This window comes from Nycticebus coucang, chromosome 18, assembly GCF_027406575.1.
Source record: "Nycticebus coucang isolate mNycCou1 chromosome 18, mNycCou1.pri, whole genome shotgun sequence".
NCBI classification, from domain to species: domain Eukaryota; kingdom Metazoa; phylum Chordata; class Mammalia; order Primates; family Lorisidae; genus Nycticebus; species Nycticebus coucang.
In genome coordinates, this window is record NC_069797.1 from 34,151,348 (window position 1) to 34,175,345 (window position 23,998).

General features: G+C 47.1%; 2 protein-coding genes and 2 long non-coding RNA genes across 8 annotated transcripts in view; 3 read left to right on the plus strand and 1 right to left on the minus strand.

The window, feature by feature from the left end:
• The window catches only part of NF1 (neurofibromin 1), a 308,789-nt gene extending 305,504 nt beyond the window's left edge, over positions 1-3,285 (plus strand). For all 4 annotated transcript variants that reach the window (XM_053567657.1, XM_053567660.1, XM_053567661.1 and 1 more), the window contains one exon: positions 2,300-3,285. In XM_053567657.1, coding sequence (XP_053423632.1) covers positions 2,300-2,442 — 143 coding nt within the window. In that variant the 3' untranslated portion in view covers positions 2,443-3,285. The remainder of the gene's footprint in view (positions 1-2,299) is intronic.
• LOC128569542 (uncharacterized) overlaps positions 1-12,509 on the minus strand; it is a 29,318-nt gene extending 16,809 nt beyond the window's left edge. The window contains exons 1-2 of the long non-coding RNA XR_008375423.1: positions 12,319-12,509; positions 1,268-1,339 (exon numbers count right to left, since the gene is read on the minus strand). This is a non-coding gene — a long non-coding RNA (uncharacterized LOC128569542). The remainder of the gene's footprint in view (positions 1-1,267; positions 1,340-12,318) is intronic.
• Positions 12,510-15,904: 3,395 nt separating this feature from the next.
• On the plus strand, positions 15,905-17,442 carry LOC128570072 (uncharacterized). Its single transcript, XR_008375519.1, has 3 exons — positions 15,905-16,052; positions 16,379-16,466; positions 17,114-17,442. It is a non-coding gene; the product is annotated as an uncharacterized LOC128570072 (long non-coding RNA).
• A 4,286-nt stretch (positions 17,443-21,728) lies between these two features.
• RAB11FIP4 (RAB11 family interacting protein 4) overlaps positions 21,729-23,998 on the plus strand; it is a 133,634-nt gene continuing 131,364 nt past the window's right edge. Inside the window, exon 1 of one of the 2 annotated variants that reach the window (XM_053568946.1) lies at positions 21,729-21,948. In XM_053568946.1, the coding sequence (XP_053424921.1) occupies positions 21,790-21,948 (159 nt within the window). In that variant the 5' untranslated portion in view covers positions 21,729-21,789. The remainder of the gene's footprint in view (positions 21,949-23,998) is intronic. The other variant, XM_053568947.1, reaches the window with a different exon arrangement.

The following is a 23,998-nucleotide window of genomic DNA, read 5'->3' on the forward strand; positions in this document are numbered from 1 at the left end:
GTGAGCATGATTACTTCTTGATTTTAAGTACTACTTTCTTTCCAAAAAGGGAAATTTCTCCATTCTCAGATTCAATCATTATTTTAAAATTCAAATAGTGGAAATAAGAATGAAATAAAAATTATACTTGGTAAACGGTCTGTGAAACTAGTGAATGATGCCCCATGAATAATGAAATAAAAATTATACTTGGTAAACAGTCTGTGAAGCTAGTGAATGATGCCCCATGAATATATCAATGTACACAGCTATGATTTAATAAAAAAAAAATAAATAAAAATTATGTGAAATTGGGTGGCGCCTGTGGCTCATGGGTAGGACGCCTGCCCCATGTACCGAGGGTGGCAGGTTCAAGCCTGGCCAAACTGCAACAAAGAAATAGCTGGGCGTTGTGGCGGGCACCTGTGGTCCCAGCTGCTCGGGAGGCTGAGACAAGAGAATCGCCTGAGCCCAGGAGTTGGAGATTGCTGTGATCTGTGTGACGCCACAGCACTCTACTGAGGGTGATAAAGTTGAGACTGTCTCTATCAAAAAAAAAAAAAAACAAGGGGTGGCCACGCCTGTGGCTCAGTGAGCAGGGCGCCAGCCCCATATACCGAGGGTGGCGGGTTCAAACCCAGCCCCGGCCAAACTGCAACAAAAAAATAGCCGGGTGTTGTGGCGGGCGCCTGTAGTCCCAGCTACTCGGGAGACTGAGGCAGGAGAATCGCCTAAGCCCAGGAGTTGGAGGTTGCTGTGAGCTGTGACACTACACCACTCTACCGAGGGCAATAAAATGAGACTCTGTCTCTACAAAAAAAAAAAAAAAAAAAAACTTACCTGAAATTCAGAGATAAAATATTTTGGCCAGTGTTTCCCATCCTTTTTTTTTTCTCTGCATATTAGTATTTTGTGTCCTACTCTAAAAATTATGATCATCTTTCTGTATCGGTAAATACCAATTAGTTATTTACATTTTGATAAAACTGCTTAAAAGTTCTTCAGCTATTTACTCTCCCACCAATAGTTATGCTAGAATGGATATAATTAGTCTAAGTAGGGAGGATAGATTTTATTGACATGTAACAGATAGAAAAGTACCCAAGTAATACTTTTAATGAACTTTTAAGATGTAAACATTCTTGAAAATCCTGCATCCAGATCAAGAAACAGAACATTACCAGCCCTCCAAAAAGCCACCCACAGGTCCCCTTCAGTCACCACTTCCCTAAGGGTAACACTATCTGTCTACTTTGTAATCTTTACTAATAAGGTGAGTAAAAAATACCTTGTTTTTGCCGCTGGTTACTTTTCTGATGCCACAGCACTCTACCAAGGGCGATAAAGTGAAATTCCATCTCTACAAAAAAAAAAAAAAAAAAAAAGAAGAAGAAGTACTTAAGTCCCTTCAGGACAAACACTGTGATTAAAAAATAAAAAGCATCTGACTTTTCTTTGAAGTGACAAATTTACTGTAAAGATCACTGTCTTCCAGTTCTGAAGAGTATGTTCTGTTTATGAACATAAATAAGAAAGAGTACGTGGCTAGAAGCTGACCTCTGCTGGAAGTTTCTGATACGATTTGAAGGAAAGAGCTCTCTTCCCTAGTGGCTGCTCGCTTTTCATTCAGTTCAAGCCTGCCTGCGGCTAGCTTTTCCTTGCAACTTCTCTTTTCTTTTTTCTTATGCTATTTTCTGCTGTGATAGCAAATTTGTGAGATTTTCTGTTTGAGAAGGCCCTTGTAAACATTCTGGCAGTTGACTTAAAATTTACAAAAACAGTTTACCAGGTTGTATCTCATATTCAGATACAGTCATGTGCAGCATAACAACATAGTCAACAGCAGACCACGAATAGACAGTGGTCCCATAAGATTATAATGCTGTTTTTATTGCAGTTTTTGGCCAGGGCTGGGTTTGAACCTGCCACCATCGGTATATGGGGCCAGTGCCCTACTGCTTGAGCCACAGGTGCCACCCATAATGCTGTATTTTTACTTTACTTTTTCTATGTTTAGATTCACAAATACTTACCACTATGTTACAGCCGCCTGCAAACTCAACACAGTAACATGCTGGATAGCTTTTTAGCCTAGGAGCAGTAGGCTATACCATATACCCTAAGAATATGGTAAACTAGACTACCTAGGTCTGTGTTAAGTACACTGTATGTTCACACAATTAGGTGACAAAATCACCTAATGACAGTCATTTCTCAAAATGTGTCCCTGTTGTTAAGCGACACATGACTTTAATGAGATTCAGTCCTGGTACTTAACACCAGAAAAGAGGAAGTAATTGGTTCTTGTGTTTCTGTCTAGGAATCGACAAAGAGAACGTCGAACTCTCCCCTACCACTGGCCACTGTAACAGTGGACGAACTCGCCATGGATCCGCAAGCCAAGTGCAGAAGCAAAGAAGTGCTGGCAGTTTCAAACGTAATAGCATTAAGAAGATTGTGTGAAGCTTTCTTTATTTCTTTTTTTAAACCAACTTAACATGGGCTCTTCACTAGTGACTCCTTCTCTGGCCTTGCCCGTCCCTTCATGTTGTGATGCTGCACTTCCTGTTTCATAATGAACCCATCTGGTCTGCTGTATTGCCGGAAGATCAACTCTTGAAGCATTGTCTAAATTTAATGCTGCTTTTTTTCCTTTAACTTTTTTTCTTCTACTTTTGGCGTGTATGTGGTGTATGCAAATGTGCGGAACAACTGCAAAGAAAGTGGGAGGTCAGGAAACTTGAACTGAGAATCCCAGTTGTGAGAGGATGAATTCTTGGATACTACTACTGCTACCCATCTAGAAAGCCATTTGCACAGAGCTCTGCCTTCTCTGGTTTCCCCTCTTCATCATATAAAGTGTTAGTCTTATTTACACATTTTCCAAGCTAGAAGTTTATGGGAGAAATATTATAACCCCAATATGCTTAATCTGACGTTTAGCTGTGGACTTTTTTTAACTTTATAAATCTGAAAGATCCATAGAGGTCAAGCTCTGTGACTTGACAACATAAAGCCACAGGCAAGGTACATTGAGGGGTGGGGGACTTAGTATTTTGTAGTGTATTCTTAAGAAATTTAACACTTGAGTATTAGCAATAATGACAGGAAAACAAGCGTGACCACATATATCTTAACCATTACTGAATTAAAGCTATGGGTTCTGAGGCCTTATCCAAACTCAGTCATCCAAACTAGTTTATATTTTTTTCCAGTTAATTATCTTTAAACTTTATGCTGAAAGTTTTTTCATTTTTGTTTTTCTGTTTTAAGCCAAAACTATACTAAGTATAGTAGTTATACATTTCTCCCTCCCCTTCTTTTCTAAATAATCTAAGCAGGGTAATCAATGAACAAAGTGTTGAAAATTGTTCCCAGAAAGTAATTTTCATAGATGTTTACATTAGCTCCGTGGAAATATGGAATGGTACGTGACTTTTAAAGTAGCTGATCCATTTTGTTAAATAATTTTCCATGAAACATAGACTATGGTGTATATTATCATAAATTTCTTTGATAAAATATATTTTAAATGTCTTTGATCTTCCTCCTCCCCTCCAAAAAATCTGGAATCTCTTTAGCAAAACACTTAGGTTCTATATATATATATATATATATATATATATATATATATATATATATATATATATATATATATATGATAGAATTAATTTAATCACTGTGAAAAGACTGGTCAGCCTGCATTAGTGTGACAGTCGGGACCTGAGAGTTGCTGCTATGCTGAGTAGTGTGGATTATATTGGTGTTGGCATTTCCATGGTAATGCAGATCCAGTTTCTTTGTGGTACCTGCAGTGTGCAAAATAATTTGACTTTAGTATCTGGATATTTCAATTTAGAATGAAATCATGTTTCTTACAAAAAGATACCCCCTACTTCCAGGTTCCCTTTATATGTTAAGATATAATGGCTTTGGGAGGGGGGAAAAAACTCCAGGGGAGAGGGGAGTTTCCTATAGTGCTGTTTCACTAGTGGATTTTAGTAAATTCCACAGCTAACTCAAATAATGGTACATTTAAGTGTTCTGATTTTAATAATATAACACATTTCACATTTATCCACAGAGTAACAATGTAATATGTTAATGTAAATAAAATTTCTTTTGATATTCAGAAATAACAAGAATTTAATTTTTTTAATTTGCTTACAGTCCTGGGAAAAGTAAAAATGATTTGCCAAAATAAAATTTTTAAAAACACCTTAGTATTAACAGTGATTTTAACATACAATTGTTGGAAAATACCGAAGATAGGGCCAATTAACTAAACTTTTTCAAACTATTGTACAGGCTACGTTAGAACGAAGTGTTTATAATACCAGAGCAACTAAGAAGGTAAAGAAAGATTAGAACTGAGTTTAGACACAGATCAGTCACTGGGTGTGAAGCACGTCAGTCTCTCGGCTCTCTCACAGCCCTGCGCGTCTGGAGTAGGTGTCCTGGCGTCTCGGCTCCTGGAGGAGCTGGCGAGAAAGGAGACTGAACTTTGGCTTAGTGTTTTTCCTCTTTGCGTTTGTTGGCTTGGTGCATATGATGGTGGGGGTTATGCTAGTTTGCTTCTCTCATCAAAACAGAGAAACTTCCAAAAGTTTACTGTTAAAGGATATTGATCTTACCCTTAAAAAGTTTACCAAGGTATGGTATTTCATACTTTATTAAATGATTAGCATTGTACAAATCAAATCGAGCCTTCTTTGAAACACAAAAATAATTTTGACTAGTACATCCTAGGAATTTGAAAATGTTCTAAGGTTTAAATTTTACTTTGTTTAAAGAACTTCTGACTTTTGAGGAAAATCTAGCTTTCCATGTAACTAAAATGGAAATGAGGTAAATCTCTTACCATTATGTGTCCCCTGAGAAAAAAAACCTTGTTTTAGTTTTCATGCCTATAATCTACAAAAGACATTCCGAAATTCAGAGCAAGTTTCCCATTTTGTATAATTTGGTGTTAAGCCCTGTAAAATAATTTGTTTTGGGTTTGTGGGTGTTTCCCCAGACTTTTTAAAAAGGAAAACAGTATCTCAGTCCTGTTTTTGTATAATCTACCTGTTAACACCAGTGGTCCTCCTGTCCTACGGCACAGCCTTGTTTGCCAAGGTCAAGACACAGTTCACTAGCTCTGAGGGAAAGTTGCTGGAGCTCTGTCTTCCTGTCAGTCCACTCTGCACCTGCTCATTACTGAGCCAGGGGCTGAGGACATACGGTCCACAGTCGGCTCCCGCCCCCATAGACGGGCAAACTCGTGGGCCAGACAGCGCATGCTGGCAGCCCTCCCGGTGTGTGGGTTTTCAGTTTCATTTGGAGTTTATGTTTGGGGGGTTTTGTTTCTGTTGTTGTTTGGTTTTGTTTCTACGTACATCTCCCTTCCTCCACCCCCTCCTACATAACGAGGCATGTCTTATTCGATGTTATGCAATGGACTTATACAGAAATTCACTCTCAGTGTCAGCCACACAGTTTTTTTTAATGCAGTATATTCACCTGTAAATAGTTTGTGTAAAATTTGACAGAAAAGTATATTTACTACACTGTAAATACATGTGATGATATATTGTATTATTTTGCTTTTTTTGTAAAGCAGTTGCTGTACATGGATAACAAACAAAAATTTGATTATTCTCGTGTTAGTATTGTTAACTTCTTCCTGCAACTGCGTTACATCACTTAAAGAAAATGCTGTGTATTGTAAACTGACATTGTATATGATAACTTACTCTCCTTTCCACCTGGGCCTAGACTTTGGCAGTTCCCTTGTCTACAACCTTGTTAATACTGTAAGCAATTGTACGCCAGCGGGAGAAATAAACTGCCCAACAGACAAAATGGATCCTTGTAAGGGAAAATTGTAGAAATCTGTTTTCAGATCACTGTTGTTCCCCACCCCATTTTCCTCCTTGTGTATGTACTCCCCCCGCCCCTTTTTTTAAGTAAAATGTAAATTCAATCTGCTATAAGATGTGAGGAGTTGTTTATTTCTTCACATGCATCAGCTCTGTTGTCTCACTTCACTCCTCCCTTTTGAAACATTAAGGCCATTTTCTTTAAGGATGTTTTTTGGGTCTCCTTCCCTCAACCCCACGGGAAATACCTTTCTATTTCCAGAAACTCTTTAAAAGTAAAATAATTTTGTCAAAATGCTTTTTTAGGGCTTGCTAAACCCAGGGGTGCCTAACCCTGCGGTGGGGCTGAGAAGGGGGGGAGGGAATGGCTACAGTTTAAGAAGACCATTTTTTTTTTTTCTCTAGTTCTAAATGAGTAATTGACCTTGGGTCTTCTGCTGAAGCACCTTATCTCAAAACTGTAACATAACAACCACAGGTTTTCTGCAACCAGAAAAAAAAAAAAATAGTTTTTAACAAACTCTATAGTAACTCTAATTGCTGGAAAGAGAGGGTTTTGACTACAACACTACAATGTTAACTAACTCCCACCCAGAGATGTTAAGGACAATGGGAGACATAGGGGATATAAGAAAGAAGATAAAAAGGCCAGTTAGCAGCGTGAGGAAGTGGGGGGACAGTTGGTCTTTCACCAGGGGCTGAGAGATTCTCAGCAGCCGCCCCTGGGTGAAAGTTGGCCCTGGTGTCCCAGCCACAACCGGGGAAAGCCCGCCCTCCCGAGTCTCATAACCTCCGGGCGGGGTCAGTCCCGGATAGAGCCAGCCAATCCTAAACCTCCTAAATTACCTCAGTCCCTGCGCCGCCAACCAAACCCTCAACTTGGTCCCGGTTTCCCCAGGGAAATTTCCCCCACGTTTTGTTGCACCCCAAAATGCATCACGCCAAAGAGTATAAAACCCACCATCATTTCTACGTTGGGGTTGTCCCCTCTGAGCAGAGTCCTGCCAGAGGTACGGCCCAAGCATGCTTGAATAAAGTCACTCCTTTGTTTTTCGCATATGTGAAAAACATATGCGATCTCTCAGTGGCAGAATTTGGTCTTAACAGGAGCAGTCAGTCAGGGATGGCAGAACACCCTGAGACTGACTACTTTTCAACTCTACAGAAGTAAACAGTGTAAACCTCCTCCCCTGGCACAGCTGCCTCAAGTTTTATTTTTTCTTTTGCCTCATTATGTGGGCTACCTCTCCACTCATGATGGAGAAGGAATCCAGCCTAGACCCTGTGGTCAGGACAGAGCTGTCCTCGGAAACGCCGTTAAGTGTCTGACATTGAATTAAGGGACTAAAAAAATCCCATACAGAGAGCTGCAGATCTGAGCAAGCTGGGAAGGCAGAGGTGCCTCCAGAGGAAGCTTGCTAATACAGAGGGTGACTCAGCAGGGATGGGCTATGGGGGTACAGAGGTGGGGGGGGGCTATGTTTAAAGCTTCTTAGGCAATTTCACTGGGCACCCAGTGGAAGAATCAAAAACTCAAATACTGCAAATGCCATCTTTTCCCTGTGGCCTACTATATCTTAGTCAAAACGAGGGCTGTCTTTGCAGGAGCAGTCATCTGGATCAAACCTCTCCATTCCTATACAATAAACTCCTTGAGGACATGGACCGTGTTGTAATGTCCTTCACGGGCCCCTGTGCCCATTGTTTGTACCACCACGCTAGTCTGGCAGTTCTGACCTGCCTGGCCTAAAGAGTTGATTCTTATGGGGGGGTGGGGTTGGGCTGGGCTGGAGGACAGGAAAGAATAGTAAAAACTTAACCTACAATTAAGTGGTAGCATGTGGATTCATCTTGTTCCAGAAAGTAGACCATCCAATTCACATCAAGGTCAGCCCGTGGTGGTGGCAGTCATCTTACGGCCTATTCCTAGTTCCCCTTTGTCCCCTACCAGTAGCACTGCTTACCCTGCTCCCTACATGTCACAACTGCCTTTGGCACATCCACATAAAAATTCTCTCAAGGGCAATTAAGTGCCCCAAATAATAGGCCAGGCCTATCTTGATTAGAAAGTCTTCATACTGGGGCAGCGCCTGTGGCTCAGTCAGTAAGGCGCTGGCCCCATATACAGAGGGTGGCCAGTTCAAACCCGGCCCCGGCCAAACTACAACAAAAAAATAGCTGGGCATTCTGGTGAGCACCTGTAGTCCCAGCTACTCGAGAGGCTGAGGCAAGGGAATCGCTTAAGCCCAGGAGTTGGAGGTTGCTGTGAGATGTGAGGCCACGGCACTCTACGGAGGGTGATAAAGTGAGACTCTGTCTCTACAAAAAAAAAGTCTTCATACTGAAGTGAGTTCCACTTCAGACCCCTTTGGCTACTAATTTAAAAGAAGCCCTTTTGTGAGCGGTGCCTGTGGCTCAAGGAGTAGGGCGCCGGTCCCATATGCCAGAGGTGGCGGGTTCAAACCCAGCCCCAGCCAAAAAAAAAAAAAAAAAAGAAGCCCTTTTGCAATGTTGATTATGATTCTATAAATGTTAGACCCATACTATAGCAACATAGTCACTGTTTGACTCTCATGTTTTGTTCTTTTAGAAACACTAGCTAATCATAAGTGGAAATTTTAAAATGCCATATGGAACTGCAATTTTAATCAGTAGGCTTTGACTTTTGTAAGTACTTTCTAAAACTCCACTGATATTATATGTATGCATGCGTGTAACGTATGTGTATGTATGCACATTTCAGATTTCAAAAGCAGCTTTATAACACTTGACCAAATTACTATTTTTTTAATCTCTGAAAGGTCATCTAGTAAAATTATTCTAGGTCTTTCACCATGTATTTATACTGGAAATCAGGAATAGTGATAAAGAGAAGTAAGTCTCTAGGGTTCAGAACTTCCCCTCACCAGGGCCACTTCCTCGCTAAAAAAAAAAAAATAGGTAAGCCATGGGTGTGGGGCTCATGCTTGAAATCCCAGCATTTTCAGAGGTGGATGAAATTTGGAGGATGGTTTGAGGCCAGGAGTTCAAGACTAGCCTAGGCAGCATAAAAAGGCCTTTCCCTACAAAAAAATATTAGCCAGCCGTGGTGGCACATGCTTTTAGTCCTAGCTACTCAGGGGGCTAAGGAGAGAGAATAAATTGAGCCCAGGAGTTCAAGGGTACAGGGATCTATAGATGATTGTGCTATTAACACTCCAGGTTGGCCAGTGGACCATGATCCCGTCTGTAAAACAAAAAGGTCACATTGAACTTTTTTTTTTTTTTTGAGACAGTGTCTCACTCTGTTGCCCCAGGCTAGAGTGTCATAGCTCACAACAACCTCAAGCTCTTGGACTCAAGGAATCCTCCTGCCTCAGCCTCCCAAGTAGCTGGAACTACAGGCACCTACCACAATGATAGGGCCCTTTCCTGCTCAGGAGTTCAGAGAACATCGCCTAACAATATTTTTAAGAGAAGAAGGTGTCAACAAATGCATCCTGAGCTGGTTGCACTCAGTAGTTCAAAGAAGCATTTCATTTTCAGTTGGTTATAACTGTGGAAACAAAAGGAGAAAGCTCAACCTCTGCCCTTTATGGGCTCACAATTTAGTGGGGAAAAACAGCCACATAAACAATCACCACAGTGTCTAGAAATATGGACAGAGTTCTTGGAGAGTCACAGAGTGACTGGCAGGGTTGGACCTAGGAGTTGGATCTTAAAAAATGAACAAGGAGTTTGTCCAGGTGGAGATGTGTCCAGTGAGTAGTCCAAAGTAGGCTTTCAGAGTTTTTAGTGTATAGGAGGTAACTGAAGCTGTGGGCAGACTAAGCTGAGCAAGGGCAAGGAGCAGAGAGGTGTTCAGGCAGAAGGTAGCACACGGTGAAGGCTTTCTTACATCCTTATTTCCCTCCATTTTGCCCCACTGTGGGGAATGCAACTTGATTTAAAAAGTACATGAAGATATGCCTTAGCCCCAGACCCCCAAAATAATGGCACTGTTTCTATCCCAGCAATTACTTGTTTTGAGATAGAGTATTTGTTGCCTTTGGTAAAGTGCCATGGCATCACAACTCACAACAACCTCAAACTCTTGGGCTCAAGCGATCCTCTTGCCTCAGTTTTTCATTTTTAGGAGAGACTACGGTCTCACTCTTGCTCAGGCTGATCTTGAACTCCTGAGCTCAGGGAAGCCACCCGCCTTGGCCTCCTACAGTGCTAGGACTACAGGCGTGAGCCACCACACCCAGCCTATCTCAGCAATTCCAAATGTTTGAGTCTGGCCCAAAGACAAGTAAAATGAGAAATTGATGCTCTTTTAGCAACGTGGTAATTTGTGGATAGAAAGCAGAAAGGAATTAGGTGATCTATGCCTTCATCAAAAACTCCACCATCACCATTAACACTCATGTCTAGAATTCTACACGAGACCAAAAAAAAAAAAAGATTCATTTCTAAAATACCAATTCTTCAATGACAGCTTAAACTTTACCTTATAAATGCAAAAATGTAACCTAATTATATGGACCCTCATATTAATACTAAGTCTTTGTGAGTTTGCAGCTGTCAGCAAACATTTACTGGAGTTTTCACACATTAACTTGAGGATAAGCACATCTTGGAAATGCTATCTGATCTCCTCTGGCTGCAATGAGAGCCCTTCTCTTGCTCCTGTAACAGCTTCTTGCTGTGACCTTCAATTATCTTCCTTTCTTCCTGGATGGACTATGAGCCTTCCAGGGGCAGGGACCCTGCTTTGTTCAAAGGTACTCCATAGCCTGGAGTTCCTAGTACTTTAGGAGGCATGAGGCTGGTGGGTTGCTTCAGGTCATTAGTTCAAAACCAGCCTGGGCAACATAGAAAGACCCTATCCCTATAGAAAAGTTATTTAAAAGATTAACTGTGTGTGGTGGGTTGGATCTCGAAAAATGACCAAGGAGTTTGTAGTGCTTGTAGTCCCAAGTACCGAGGAGGCTGAAATGAGAGGATTACTTGAGCCCAGGAGTTCAGCGTTGCAGTGAGCTATGATCACATCACTGCACCCTAGCCTGGGTAACAGACCAAGACCCTGTCTCTTTAAAAAAAAAAAAAGCAAACAAAGTGGTGCTCAATAAATGGTTGTTGAGTAATACATAAGGCTCTCTATCTTATCAGAGACCTATGTAAATAGAGTAAGAAGAAAAATGACCCCATTTAAAACAGCAATCCCAATGCCAAAGCCCTAACAAAGTAGAGGTGAGCTGTGTAATAGATCTATTAAAAATGCTAATCCGGGCTTTGAGATTTCACAGATCAGTAAAATTTCCAAAATATATTTCATCAACATATGCATTTAGAAACAAGTTTTCTAAAACTATGTTTCTAACACAGTTTTTTTAATAAAAGGAAAGCCCATTTCAACCGTAAAAGAGTAGGGAAGGAGGGACTCTCAGGAAAAAAAGTATAACTCTTTAAAAAAGATGAATTTTGCTTTATAAAAAGTCACTGCATTGGCCAGATGTGGTGCTCATGCCTGTAATCCTAACAGTCTGGGAAGCCGAGGCAGGTGGATTGCCTGAGCTCAGGAGTTCGAGACCAGCCTGAGCAAGGCAAGACCCCCACCTCCACTAAAAAGAGAAAAACTAGCTGGGTGTCATGTTAGGCGCCTGTAGTCCCGGCTACTTAAGAGGCTGAGACAAGAAGATAGATTAAGCATAGGAGTTTGAGGTTGCTGTAAGCTATGATGACATAGCCCTTGACCCAGGGCAACTGAGTGAGGCTCTTGTCTCAAAAAAAAAAAAAAAAAAAAAAAATCACTGTGTTATCCCATTTTTCTCAGCAGGCAGGCACAGGAAGGGACCAGGCTGAAAGGAAACTCAAGCAAATGGAGAGACGGAGCACAGTTCGGGGTTGGAAAGCCAGAGACTGTCACCTGCCAGTTCTCAGATGAATGTATTGGTTTGACAATTCCCATCAAGATCCCAACAAGAGAGTGTATTCAGACAAAATCACCCTGGACTTTCTCTTGCAGAATAATCAGGAAAGCATGGCTAAGACATTTAAAAAAAAAAAAGTAGTTATAAATTTTCCTTACTACCTAGGTAGTAACACATAGAAATTTTTAAATATTCAAAACTGTGATAGGGGGGCGGCGCCTGTGGCTCAGTGAGTAGGGCGCCAGCCCCATATGCCGAGGGTGGCGGGTTCAAACCCAGCCCCGGCCAAACTGCAACCAAAAAATAGCCGGGCGTTGTGGCGGGCGCCTGTAGTCCCAGCTGCTGGGGAGGCTGAGGCAGGAGAATCGCGTAAGCCCAAGAGTTAAGAGGTTGCTGTGAGCCGTGTGACGCCACGGCACTCTACCCGAGGGCGGTACAGTGAGACTCTGTCTCTACAAAAAAAAAAAAAAACTGTGATAGGCTAGATAAGTAGTATGGAAAATGCTAGAAGGTCCAGATTATACTTTGGTTTAAAAAAAAAAAAAGCACAAGTAACCCCCCAATTTTATGCCAAAAAACCTCACCCTCAGTCTAGGTCCATCACCAGGTAGCAGGAGGATCTGCTTCCCCAGTTTCTAGAGGCTCCAGGATGTGTGATCAGCCATCAGCACAGATAGCTGCCAGGCCTGCCAGAGGGGAGGAGCGCTCCGGCCACATTGCCCAGCGCACACTTGTAACAACGGGAAGGTTCCACATCCACACGGTCCAGTGCAGGGGCCGGTCTCACACGTGGCTGTTGAGCACTTGAGATGTGGCTCGTGAGAATGAAGATTATTTAGTTTTAATTAAATGCGAATAGTTACATGTGACTTGTGCCTATCAGATTGGACAGAACAGCCTCAGGGAGGTCTGACATCAGCAATTAAAGGCTCCAGGCCAGACGTGCAGTCACTTCTGCTCAAGGTCTTTGGCAGAACTTGTTACACAGTTTCGCAAAATTACAAGGGGCACAAAGAGCTGTCCTCCTCTGTCCAAAACGAAGGGAGCTGGAAATGCTGGCTTAATGACACTCCTATGAGACAGACTTTGTGGGCCAAAAAGTGGTGGAAAAGTCCGGATGATTGTGGTTTGACTACCTAACCTTAAAATGTCCCCATGTCCTAAAAAAATCACATGCAAAAGTAGAAAGCCAAGCCATGGGGGATATTGCACTTATTATAGAGAGTTCATAAAAATGGACTTGAAGAAAAGACCTGAGTAGGAGAAGAAAAAGTAAATGGGCCCAGGACATGTATAGCTGATCCACAGAAAGGAAATATTGTACCAGCTACTAATTACTAGACAACAGAAAAGGTCATCACACTCATTAGTAAACAAAAAAGTGCACACTGAAACAGTGGAATGCCGTTTTCACCTGTCAAATTTGCAAAGCATTTAACTAAAGATTTAAAAAATAAAAAAATAAAATGTATTTCATTAATATTTGCTGTGGGTCAAGTCTGTGGTACAATGGGCTCCTCTGCACTTGGCCTCACCTTTCTGTAGCACCAGCCATAAACATGTCCACACTATCTGCCCCCACAGTGCTCTAAGAATCTGGCCTAGAAAAAGACATGGTCAGAGAGGTAGTAAGACTTTTGGCTGGGCGCAGTGGCTCACACCTGCAATCCTAGCAATTAGGGAGGCTGAGGCCAGAGGATCACTGGAGGCCAGGAGTTAGAGACTAGTGTGAGCAAGAGCAAGACCCTGTCTCTACTAAAAACAGAAAAATTAGACACACATTACTTACACATCTATAGTCCCAGCTACTTAGGAGGCTGAGGCAGGAGGATTGCTAGCGTCTACAAGTTTGAGGTTGCAGTGAGGTATGATCATGTCTCTAGGCTGGGCGACAGAGCGATCTTGTCTCAATCAATCAATCAAATTTTAAATACCACAAATAAATTAGGTAAAAAAGCCACCTTTTGATAAAAGGAAAAAGGTAAAAGTAAAAATATCCAAGAGGTGGTAGGTATTTCAATAACTGAATGATTCCTGCTATTATGAGCATCTTTTTAGTATAATTTAAAGTCAGTGGCTCACACCTGTAGTCCCAGCACTGTGGGAGGCCGAGGCGGGTAGATTGCCTGAGCTCTGAGGTTCGAGACCAGTATGAGCAGGACTGAGCCAGAGTGAAACCCCATCTCTACCAAAAAGAAAAAGAAAAAAAAAGGCCAGGCGTTGTGGCAGGTGCCTGTAATCCCAGTTACTTGGTAGGCAAAGGGCAAGAGAATTGTAAAGGAAGAACAGAAAAAAAAAAAAAAGAAAAGAAAAGAAGAAAAAACCCCTACAAACTGAGAAGAGTGAACAAGCCAGCTGAAATTGAAAGCAAAATAAAAAAAATAAAAAATAAAAAAAGTCAGTATTACCCTCACACTTAAAAAACACCTGACTTGGGCCGCGCCTGTGGCTCAGTGAGTAGGGCGCCGGCCCCATATGCCAAGGGCGGTGGGTTCATAACCCAGCCCCAGCCAAACTGCAACAACAACAACAAAAAATAGCCGGGTGTTGAGGCGGGTGCCTGCAGTCCCAGCTGCTTGGGAGGCTGAGGCAAGAGAATCACATAAGCCCAAGAGCTGGAGGTTGCTGTGAGCAGTGTGACGCCACGGCACTCTACCGAGGGTGGTACAGTGAGACTCTGTCTCTACAAAAAAAAATAAAATAAAATAAAAAAACACCTGACTTTTGTTTATAAAGCAATACTGCTCATTGTAAAAAGCTTAAGAAAATAAAGGTAAACATAAAAAAGAAGCAGAATTAACCATATGTAGTTACTAACATTGGATACATTCCATTTTTATCTTCTTTCTTTTTTATTTATTTTTTTTTTTTGCGGTTTTTGGCCGGGGTTGGGTTTGAACCTGCCACCTACAGCACATGGGGCCGGTGCCCTACCCCTTTGAGCCACAGGCGTAGCCCTTTATCTTCTTTCTATGTATAGCAGAAACATATATAAGCTGTTATATATACATACATGTATATTTATTTATATAACTGAAGATCAACCCTCACATGCAGTATTTAAATAGAATCCTCTGGATTCTATTAAAAGTTTCTCCCCTAATTCAAATATTATTCCCATAGCCCATTTTTAAAAGTCATGTAAGGAAGTGGCCAGCTTCCCCAAAGTGCTAGGTGAATGTAGATCATTTAACCAATGTTTTGGTTGTCTTCAGGTATTCCAATATTGCAAATAATACACTGATGCAAGTCTTAGCTCTTGTTTTGTTGTTGTTCACTTTTCACCCACAGTAACATTCCATGGCTCAAACCCAGCTTTCTTACCTAACTTAGATTCCAGGGAGCTGGGTTTACTTTGGGGGAATATTTGCATAACTGGTTTGGAGTGGCTCAGGCACACTGCCTATCAACTCCATCGACTGGAGAGAGTGCCGGTCACCACAAACCCTCTGCTGGTAATTTATTGCTTCTGTTCATAACTTAGAACCTTTCAAGACTAACAAAGTTGATGGGGAATAGTCCTTGCTCAAGAAGCTCTCAGGCTATTCAGGGGTCAACAGATAACACAGTTGTGAAAATGCCTGGTGAAGGCTGTGCACACTTAACTACAATCCGGTCATTTTCACCCACATTTTGGGCCTCCAGCCACCTGCTCCCCATCCCCATGCTTCTGCCCGATGACAGCCCTTCTTCGTCCTCCTCTTCCCTCAGTTCTCTATCCTGCGCCTATTTTCCTGATCTTGGAATCATCCCTGCAGCCCTGAGGGCCTGGTTCCCGGCCAGGGGAGGAGGGACAGTGGATGGACAGGGCATCACAAAAACATTCTAGGAGAGTCTGCGTGAAGCTCTCTGAGAACTAGCTCAGGATGGCTTCTTGGAAGGGGGATTGGGGTAGGGGAGAGGACAATCCCGTCAGAGGGAATAGAAAGTGTGAGGCAGGGAGGGCATTTTATTGGTCAATCTCATGTTGAGTCGCTGTCCTGGGCTGTAGTAAGCGTGTATGGTAGACGGTGTGACTGTTCTGCCACCTCTGGCAGAACAAAGGGCATCAGACTGTAAAGGGCCTTCCCGTTGCGTGCCCACCCTGGCAATTTAGGAGTCTTTCTTTTAGGCAGAAGGGGGCAGCAGAGAAGGCTGGAAACAGAGGGATGTGATGATTTCTGTGGCACGGGCTACAGGAAGGAGGTGAGACCCTCAGGAGAATGCTGCTTCCTGAACACGGAGGAACCAGGAGGGAAATGCTGGTGCCCTGCCCGGCAGCTACTTTCAGGCGCCATTTCTATGGCCAATGAAGGGATTTGGAGCCCAACTGGGGAGAGTAAGTAAGGTTTTGGCATTTCTTCTTAGAATCGTGGGAGGCATTTTAGCAGTCGGCTGGTCCTGTTTCTGAGGGTCAGAGAACTCTCACCAGACCTCACACAGCAGAGGCAAAATGAGGCCCTGAGACGCTCTCCTGCACCCCAGGCGTGCCCCATCCCACCTGGGTCCTCACACGCCCCAGGCAGTGCCGGCTGTGGCTATAAATAGGAGCCTGTGTCTGCTGACTGAGGGTCATTTGGGGACAGAAGAAGAAGGAAATAAGTTCACACCACCTTCCTCACCTCCAAGGTGACAATTATTCGTGTTTTTTTTTTAAAAACCCAGCAGGTTGTGAGCAAGAAGAAGCTGTGAATCCTGCCCCATTTCCAGACAACATGGACGCTGCAGCCAAGGCCCACAGATGAATATGCAGGTATATTCCCCCTTTTATGGGTGTCAGCCGCTCTATGCTGACACCCATAATAACACGTGCCAGGTACTGTGCCAAGTACTGGGCTAGGCATCTTACATTCATTTTGTTATTATTTTGAGACAGAGCATCACCCTGTTGCCCAGCCTGGAGTGCTGTGGCTCATAGCAACCTCAAGCGATCCTGCCTCAGCCTCCCAAGCAACTGGGACTACAGGCACCTGCCACAACACCTAGCTAGTTTTTCTATTTTTAGTAGAGACGGGGTCTCGCTCTTGCCCAGGCTGGTCTTGAACTCTGAGCTCAAGAGATCCTCCTGCCTTGGCCTCTCAGAGTGCTAGGACTATAGGCATGAGCCACTGCATCAGGCTTTTATTTTGTTATTAAAAGCCTGCAGGACCTCTGCAAGGTAAGGACTACTCTCCTCAACTCACAGATAGGCAATCTGAGATTCGCAGACATTACCTTGTCCAGAGGCCTGGTGCTAAAACAGCAGCAGACTTTGGTGCCCAGCTCCACTGTTTTGGATTCCAAAACGTGGCTCTTAATAATCTTTAATAACTTCCATGTGGCATTTATATCATATTTATATGTATGTATACATTTAAGCCACTCTGTGGCTTAAAATAACAGAAATTTATTCGTTCACAGTTCTGGAGGCCAGAAGACCAAAATCAAGGCATCAGCGGGCCTGTGCTCTCCCCAGAGGCACCAGGGGAGATGCTGTCCCTACCACCTCTGCCCGCTTCTGCTGGCTGCCAGCGTTCCTTGGCTATGGCTGCACCACTCCAGTCTCTGACTCTGTGGTCGCATTGCCCTTTCTTCTTTCTACATCAAATCTGCCTCTGATCCCTCTTGTAAGGATACGAGTGATTGGCCCCCGCATAACACAGAATAACCTCCCTAGGTCCAAGTCCTACACTATATCTGTAAAGGCTCCTTTTCTAATAAGGTAATATTTACAGGTCCCAAGAATTAGAACATAGATATTACTTGGCAGGGGGAGCTTTTTTTTTTTTTGAGACAGAGTCTCACTATGTTGCCCTCAGTAGAGTGCTGTGATGTCACAGCTCACAGCAACCTCTAACTCTTGGGCTCAAGTGATCCTCTTGCCTCAGCCTCCCCCAAGTAGCTGGGACTACAGGGGCCCGCCACAATGCCTGGCTATTTTTTTTTTTTTATTGTTGTTGTCATTGTTACTTTAGCTGGCCCGGGCTGGGTTCGAACCCACCAGCCCCGGTGCATGTGGCCAGCGCCCTAACCACTGAGCTACGGGCACCAAGCCAAAGGAGTAGTTTTTTACATTTTTATTTTCTAAAGACAGTGTCTTGCTCTGTTGGCCAAACTAGAGTGCAGTGGCATGATTACAGCTCACACTCGCCTTGAACTCCAGGATTCAAGCCATCTTGCTGCCTCAGCCTCCCAAGTAGCTAGGAGTACAAGTGACTCCTAGCTGACTCTACACCCAGCTAATTCTTCTTATTTTTTGTAGAGACTGGTTTTATGTTGCCCAGGCTGGCCTCAAACTCCTGGCCCCAAGTTATCCTCCTGTCTCAGCCTCCCAAAGTGCTGTGATTATAGCGTGAGCCATTGCACCTGGCCTGCAAGAGTGGCATCTTTTATTTTAGCCTAACGCACCATATTTGTCCAGTCCTTAATTTACTCCTTCATTAATTGTGTTCATATGGAGTCCTGTGCTAGGAGCTGGGAGTCAGACAAATCTAGAGAAATGCCCTCAAGGACCTGATGGTCACTCTGGTTCCCAGATGCTCTTGTGATAGGTAACAGGAGTAGAACGTGGTGAGGATGGTCACAAGGACAACAGCTACTGGTTTACACATACATGTGCTGACCTACTGACCCTCACCGTAGCCTTGTCCCCACCTGTAAGGTGGGCCCCACAGTCTGTACTTTCCAGCTCTTTACATAGAAGCTGCAAGAGTACAGGGAGAGGTCAAGGTGCTCATGGAAGGCTTCCTGTAGGAAGTGCCATTTCCACTAAATAAGGACATACACTGGACACAGGAAGTGGAATGGGGCAGAGAGAGGCAAGAGGGAGTTTAGATGCTCCCAGACAGGGGTAAGGACAGGCAAGAAAGTGTGAGGACACTGCCAGGACGCCAGCTCAGGCAAGGGGGGCCCCTGAGGGGTTCTCAGCACAGGGGAGGGACCTGCCTAAACTTGTTTGTTCCTAGAGAATGGGCTGGAATCCTCACTGACCGGTCCATGTATATTTCCCACAGTATTCCCAGCCTGCTGAGGCTGCTGCCAGCTATTAGAAATCACCAGGAGAGGGCAGCATCTGTGGCTCAAAGGGGTAGGGTGCCGGTCCCATATGCCAGAGGTGGTGGGTTCAAACCCAGCCCTGGCCAAAAAAAAAAAAAAAAAAAACTAAAAAAAAAAAGAAATCACCAGCACCAAGAGAATCAGAAGTCACCGGAGGATGAGGAGAATAGGGGGAGGCTCCCAGCCTTCCAGTTTACCCCCTCTACTGATGGGGTCTCCCTGGGGTGACCCCCTCCGGCAGGCCCTGGCATGGGTATTCTCTTGCCCATCTGCTCGGGGCTGCACTTTAAGCTCTAAGATTGATGCGTTGGAAGCTCTGGGGACTGGCCCCAGGTCTACAGCCAAGGACCCTGTAAAAAGCACCACTTTTGAGGGGCCTTTGGATAGGCGCTCAGCAGGCCCTCTGGAACCCCAGTGTAGATCCCACACTGACATGACTACCCCACAAGTTCAGCAAGGGCAGGGGGTAGCTGCTCTCCTTTTGCTATCCCCCCCAGCACACCTGGCACCACATAGGTGTTCAATAAAATGGATGTGACAAACCCAGAGAGATGCCTGTGATATGCTGTGCTTGTCCCAGCGCCAAGCCAGGCATCCTTCACACCTCAGCCACCAGAAGCAAAACCGCAGAGGCACCTGGGCTCCTGGAGGGCTCCCAGGGCTCCTCTGAAGAAGGCACTTTTGAATGTGGTGTGACCCTGTCTTCGTAGTGAACTGTAAATCTGGTTGTGGGCTTCTGTCGTGGCTCACCTGAGATTTGATCACGATCAGGCCTGACGCCCTCGCTTCTGCCAGCTGAGGTAGGTGAGGTTCCCCAACTCCACTGGCCCTGTTTTGGGGGGCTCAGTGCCAGGCTGACCTCTGAGAGCCATTTCTTCAGCTCCCACCAGGGGGCAGCCTCAGCTCCTGCCTGTCCCCTTTCTGTGCTGAGCCTCTTGGCTGAGAGAAATGGGTGCCAGCTGACCTTGGGTCACTCCCTACCCCCCACCTCTGGCAGCCTCCATCTTCCCCTTCTCCCAACTCTTCACTGCCTCCTCCACTTCACAGGGCAGGAGGAAGGGAAGCAGATGCACTCACACTAGCTCTAATCTTTAGGAAGTACTATCATCCCCATTTCCTCAGATAAAGAAAATGAGACTTGAAAATGTTAATATCTTGCTGGGGGCATCCAGCCGGCAGAGGGCTCACACTGTTCCCAGAATACCCCTCCCCAATCCCATGGCCTCCCCTTTCCTGCTTTCCCATCTTTTGGACTCTCCAATCCTCCACCCCACAAGTCTTTCCGCCAGAGAGGTGCCGCCTTACATGGCTTTCAGGGGGATTCAAGTGTCAACAGAGAGAGGGCAGGTAAAAGCCAGGTTTGCCCCTGGAGCCAGGACTGGAGAAAAAGGGGCTGGCCTACTATCAGAGGACCCACAAGCCACTCCCCACACAGGATATATTTGGGGTTGAGAAGAAGAGCAAAGAAGTAGAAACTGAGGCCCAGAAAGGTGGGGGGGCACTCAGTCCATGGACAGAACCAGCCAGAGCATGCCCCAGACTCCCTGTCTGGGCCACTACCCTGCTCTGGGTTTCTGCCGGTGCTGGGATCCCTCTCCTCTGGGCCCTCCAGCTCTTGGTTGGAGGTTATATGAAGGTGATTAAGACATCTCTTGCCCTGTTTTTCAACATGGTGGGGCACCCCACCAGAGACTGACAGAACTAAACTAAGTGGGCATTTGGAAGAAGAGCCCAGAACTCACAGAGTAGGAGGCAATATGGAGTGCCATCAGGGAAGGCTTCCTGGAGGAAGAACTTCTATGCAGAGCAGGAAAGCACAAGTGGGAGTGGGCTCAGCCAAGGCCCGTTTTTTGGGTTGCCGGCAATCCCTAGCACAAGGACTCACAATGCTGAGGAGGAGGTGCAGGAAGGAGAGCAGAACAGGGCCCTGATGGTGGGCTGGGAGTCCACATGACAAGGCAGGGAGGGGCCGAGGCGCTGCCGAGCTCCACCGGGACAGGTTGAAGTCCAGGCCCAGAGGCTGCAGCCGGCACTGAGGATAAAGAGTCGCCCTGGCCTCTGAGTTTGGACCAGGCAGGGCTGTCAGGGAGGCGTGAGAGGGTGGGAACCCAGGGGAAGGGAGAAAACTTCCCCAAGATCTGGCTGGCCCAGTGCCCTGCAACCTGCAGCCTAGTGGAAGAGCTTTGCTTTTGCTTCCTTCTACCTGACCCTGGTCTCCTGGTGCCTGTCCAGGCGGGGGCCCATCCCCCATCCCAAGATGTTGGGGAGGCGTGTGTGGCCCTGAGACCACACAGGGCGCCTGAAGGCTGCTCTTTCTGCAGCAGTCTAGCTCCCTCCGTCTCTGGGTATGAATCCCGACCCTCCCCGTCACAAGCTGTGTGGCCAAAGAGGTAAGAGTCCAACCTCTCTGGGTCTCGGCTTTCCAAAGATGAATATAATCATCAAACACAAGGCAGGACATCCGGGGTGCACAGTGAGCGCTCAGTAAACGCTAGGTACCAGCACAGAGCACGGAGAGCGAGATGTGTACACCGCAGGGTGCAGGGCCTGAAGACCCAGGAGGGACTTTCTGGACCCGACGCAGGGGGTCCTCGGGCTCAGACCTCAAAACTGAATTCTCCCAGAAGGGGCGGCGCCGTGGGGCAGCTGTGAATTTGCGGTCCCTTGGAGCGCACCGTGTCCCCGCGGGCGCCGCCCTCCGGTTCACCAGGGGCGAGAGGCGGGCTCGGGGCCGCCCGGGGAAGCTGAGTCCTCCGGGTGGCTGCGCTCCGGAGGCCGCGCGGCTCCTTTTGTCTGCGGCGTCCCCGCCGTCCCCGCCGTCCCCGCCCCGCCCCTCCCCGCCCCGCGCGCCCCGCCCGCCCGGCAGGGGCTGCGGCGCCGCTGCTGACTCGGATCGGCCGCCGCCGCCGCCGGGCGGAGGCTGCGCGGCGCGGCCCCGGGCGGCCCCGGAGGGCGCGCGCGATGGCGGCGGCGGCGCGGGGCGGGCGGCGGCGGCCGCGGCGGGCGGCGCGGGGCTCGGGCTAGCTGTGGGGCCGGCGCGGATGGCGGGCGGCGCGGGCTGGGCGGGCGCCCCCGCGGCTCTGCTGCGCTCCGTGCGCCGCCTGCGCGAGGTGTTCGAGGTGTGCGGCCGCGACCCCGACGGCTTCCTGCGCGTGGAGCGCGTCGCTGCGCTCGGACTGCGCTTCGGCCAGGGCGAGGAGGTAAGCCGGGGAGGCGCTGGTCCGGGCCCCGCGCTGCCCCGCGACCTCGCGACCCTGCCCGTGTCCCCTCCCCCAGCCTCCCCGCCGGGTCACCCGGACAAGCCCGAGGCGGCGGCCCTTTCCCGGGAGAAATCCCGCAGGTGCCAACCCCTCCCTCCGCCGCAGCTGAGGACCTCGGGCCCCGGCGTGTCCCCTGCCCAGCCGGACCCTCGCTCTCTTCCCTCGGTTCCGTGCGGGGAGCATCAGACATCACGCCCAGCGCGGCCTCTGTCCCCCACCTTCCCTGGCTGGCAGTGCGCGGCCCTGGGAATGGTCTGCGGTCTGTGACTCCACTCGATGTGAGGGAAGCTGGGAGAAGCTGTCAGAATCTGGCCTCAGGGTCCCCACCCCACCCACCCCGCGGGGACCAAGATGCAGGGGTCTGTAGACCTCTGGGCCTAGTCGAGGGGTAGAGGGGCGCGTAGGGGCGCTCTGCAGCCCTGGCACCTTGCGTGCAATACTGCTCTGGCCCTGCTGGGAACACGGAAGGAGGTGTCTGCTTGGGGTCATCCTGGACTCTCGCCCCAGGGCCTGGTGACCTCCCATTTAGGCTCTGAGGGACAGGCCTGGCTATCAGCTGGCTGTGTTGGCTGCCGCAGGCCAGTCAGAGGCAAGCTTGTGGTGGGGCCACATCTATTTGGGGAAAGCAGGAGTTATGTAGATTGCTAGCAGGCTTGTCACTAGCTAACAATCGGTTCTGCCAGTGGGGTGGCAGCATCAGTGAACGCCCAACAGTGTCAGGAACACTGGTGACTGTGTCTTAGGAGGAGGACAGGGCACCTGCTGCCTGCAGAGCGTCCCCTACCCTCCTGCTACCGCTTGCTTTGAAATGGTCAAGGTTTTCTCAGGGACACAGAAACCCTGAGTAGTGGGTTTCCAAGGCCACCTACGCCCTCAGGGGAACCTGGGGCCATGGCCCTCAGACGGACACTGGTTGGTATTTTGTTCCCAGCACAGCTCAGGCCTAGAATTTTAGAAATGAGAGAGAAGCTGGGTGATGGCCAGGGTGGGCCCCTTCGTCCTTGTCACCTGACAAGGGGGAGATAGTAGATAATCATCTCTCCAGGAGCACCTGGGCACAGGCTGGGACCTGGGAGTCCCCGGAGCGGTAGGTGCAAGACTGTGAGGCCGGTGTCAGGTTGAAGGACTCTGATCCCCTGTCCCGGACGCTCACTGCAGCAGCTCCTGTTGGAGCCTACCCTTCCTACTGGAGGGCTTTCCTCAGGGGCATTGCCATCATGATCCTTCTTGTTCCCTAAGAGCCAGTCAAGCCCCTCCCTGTTGCCAGTGGCCCCCATCTGGGGCATGTTAAACAGACCCTTACAATGGGGCTAGCTTAGCCCTCTCAGGACACAGCCTGCAGGTTGGGTAAAAAAGCCACCAGCTCTGGCTGAAAGCTAGAGTTCCAGAACCACAGAGCCTTTGTGGTGGGAAGGGCTTCCCAGAAACCTCTGGCAGGAGGCCACTGGCCTCAGCCACATGCCCCACCAGCCTCACCATCTTACCCCCAGGCTGGACAGCTCCTGTCATTAGAACCTTCTCCCTCACACTCCCGAGACAAACCTGCTTGTCACTTGTAGTCATCCCGGTTCTGCACAGGGACTCACGTGAGTCTCTCTTCTACATGGCAGCCTTTACATATCTAAAAAGAAGACTCCTGCCCCTTTACTCCTTCCTACCCGTTCTCTGCCATCGTCTCTTCTCCAGGCCAGACACCCCTGAACCGTTTCCATAGTACTCGGCAGAGACCAAACCTCTGGCTTCTGTCCCCCGAGCTGCCATGGGCTAATTCTGTGACTCGGTTTTCCTCGCAATAACATGAAGAGGCTGGACCGGGAGACCCCTAGGACAGTTCCAGCCCCAGGATCTCTTACCTGCACACGCGGTTCAGGGTGGGGGTGCCTTTTAATGGGGCACCACCCTTTCCATTCATAGTAAGTTTCTGTCCACTAGACCTTTAGAGCTCTGTTTTAGAAAGCTCTGCCAGCCCCTCTACCCTGAGGGGAGGGTC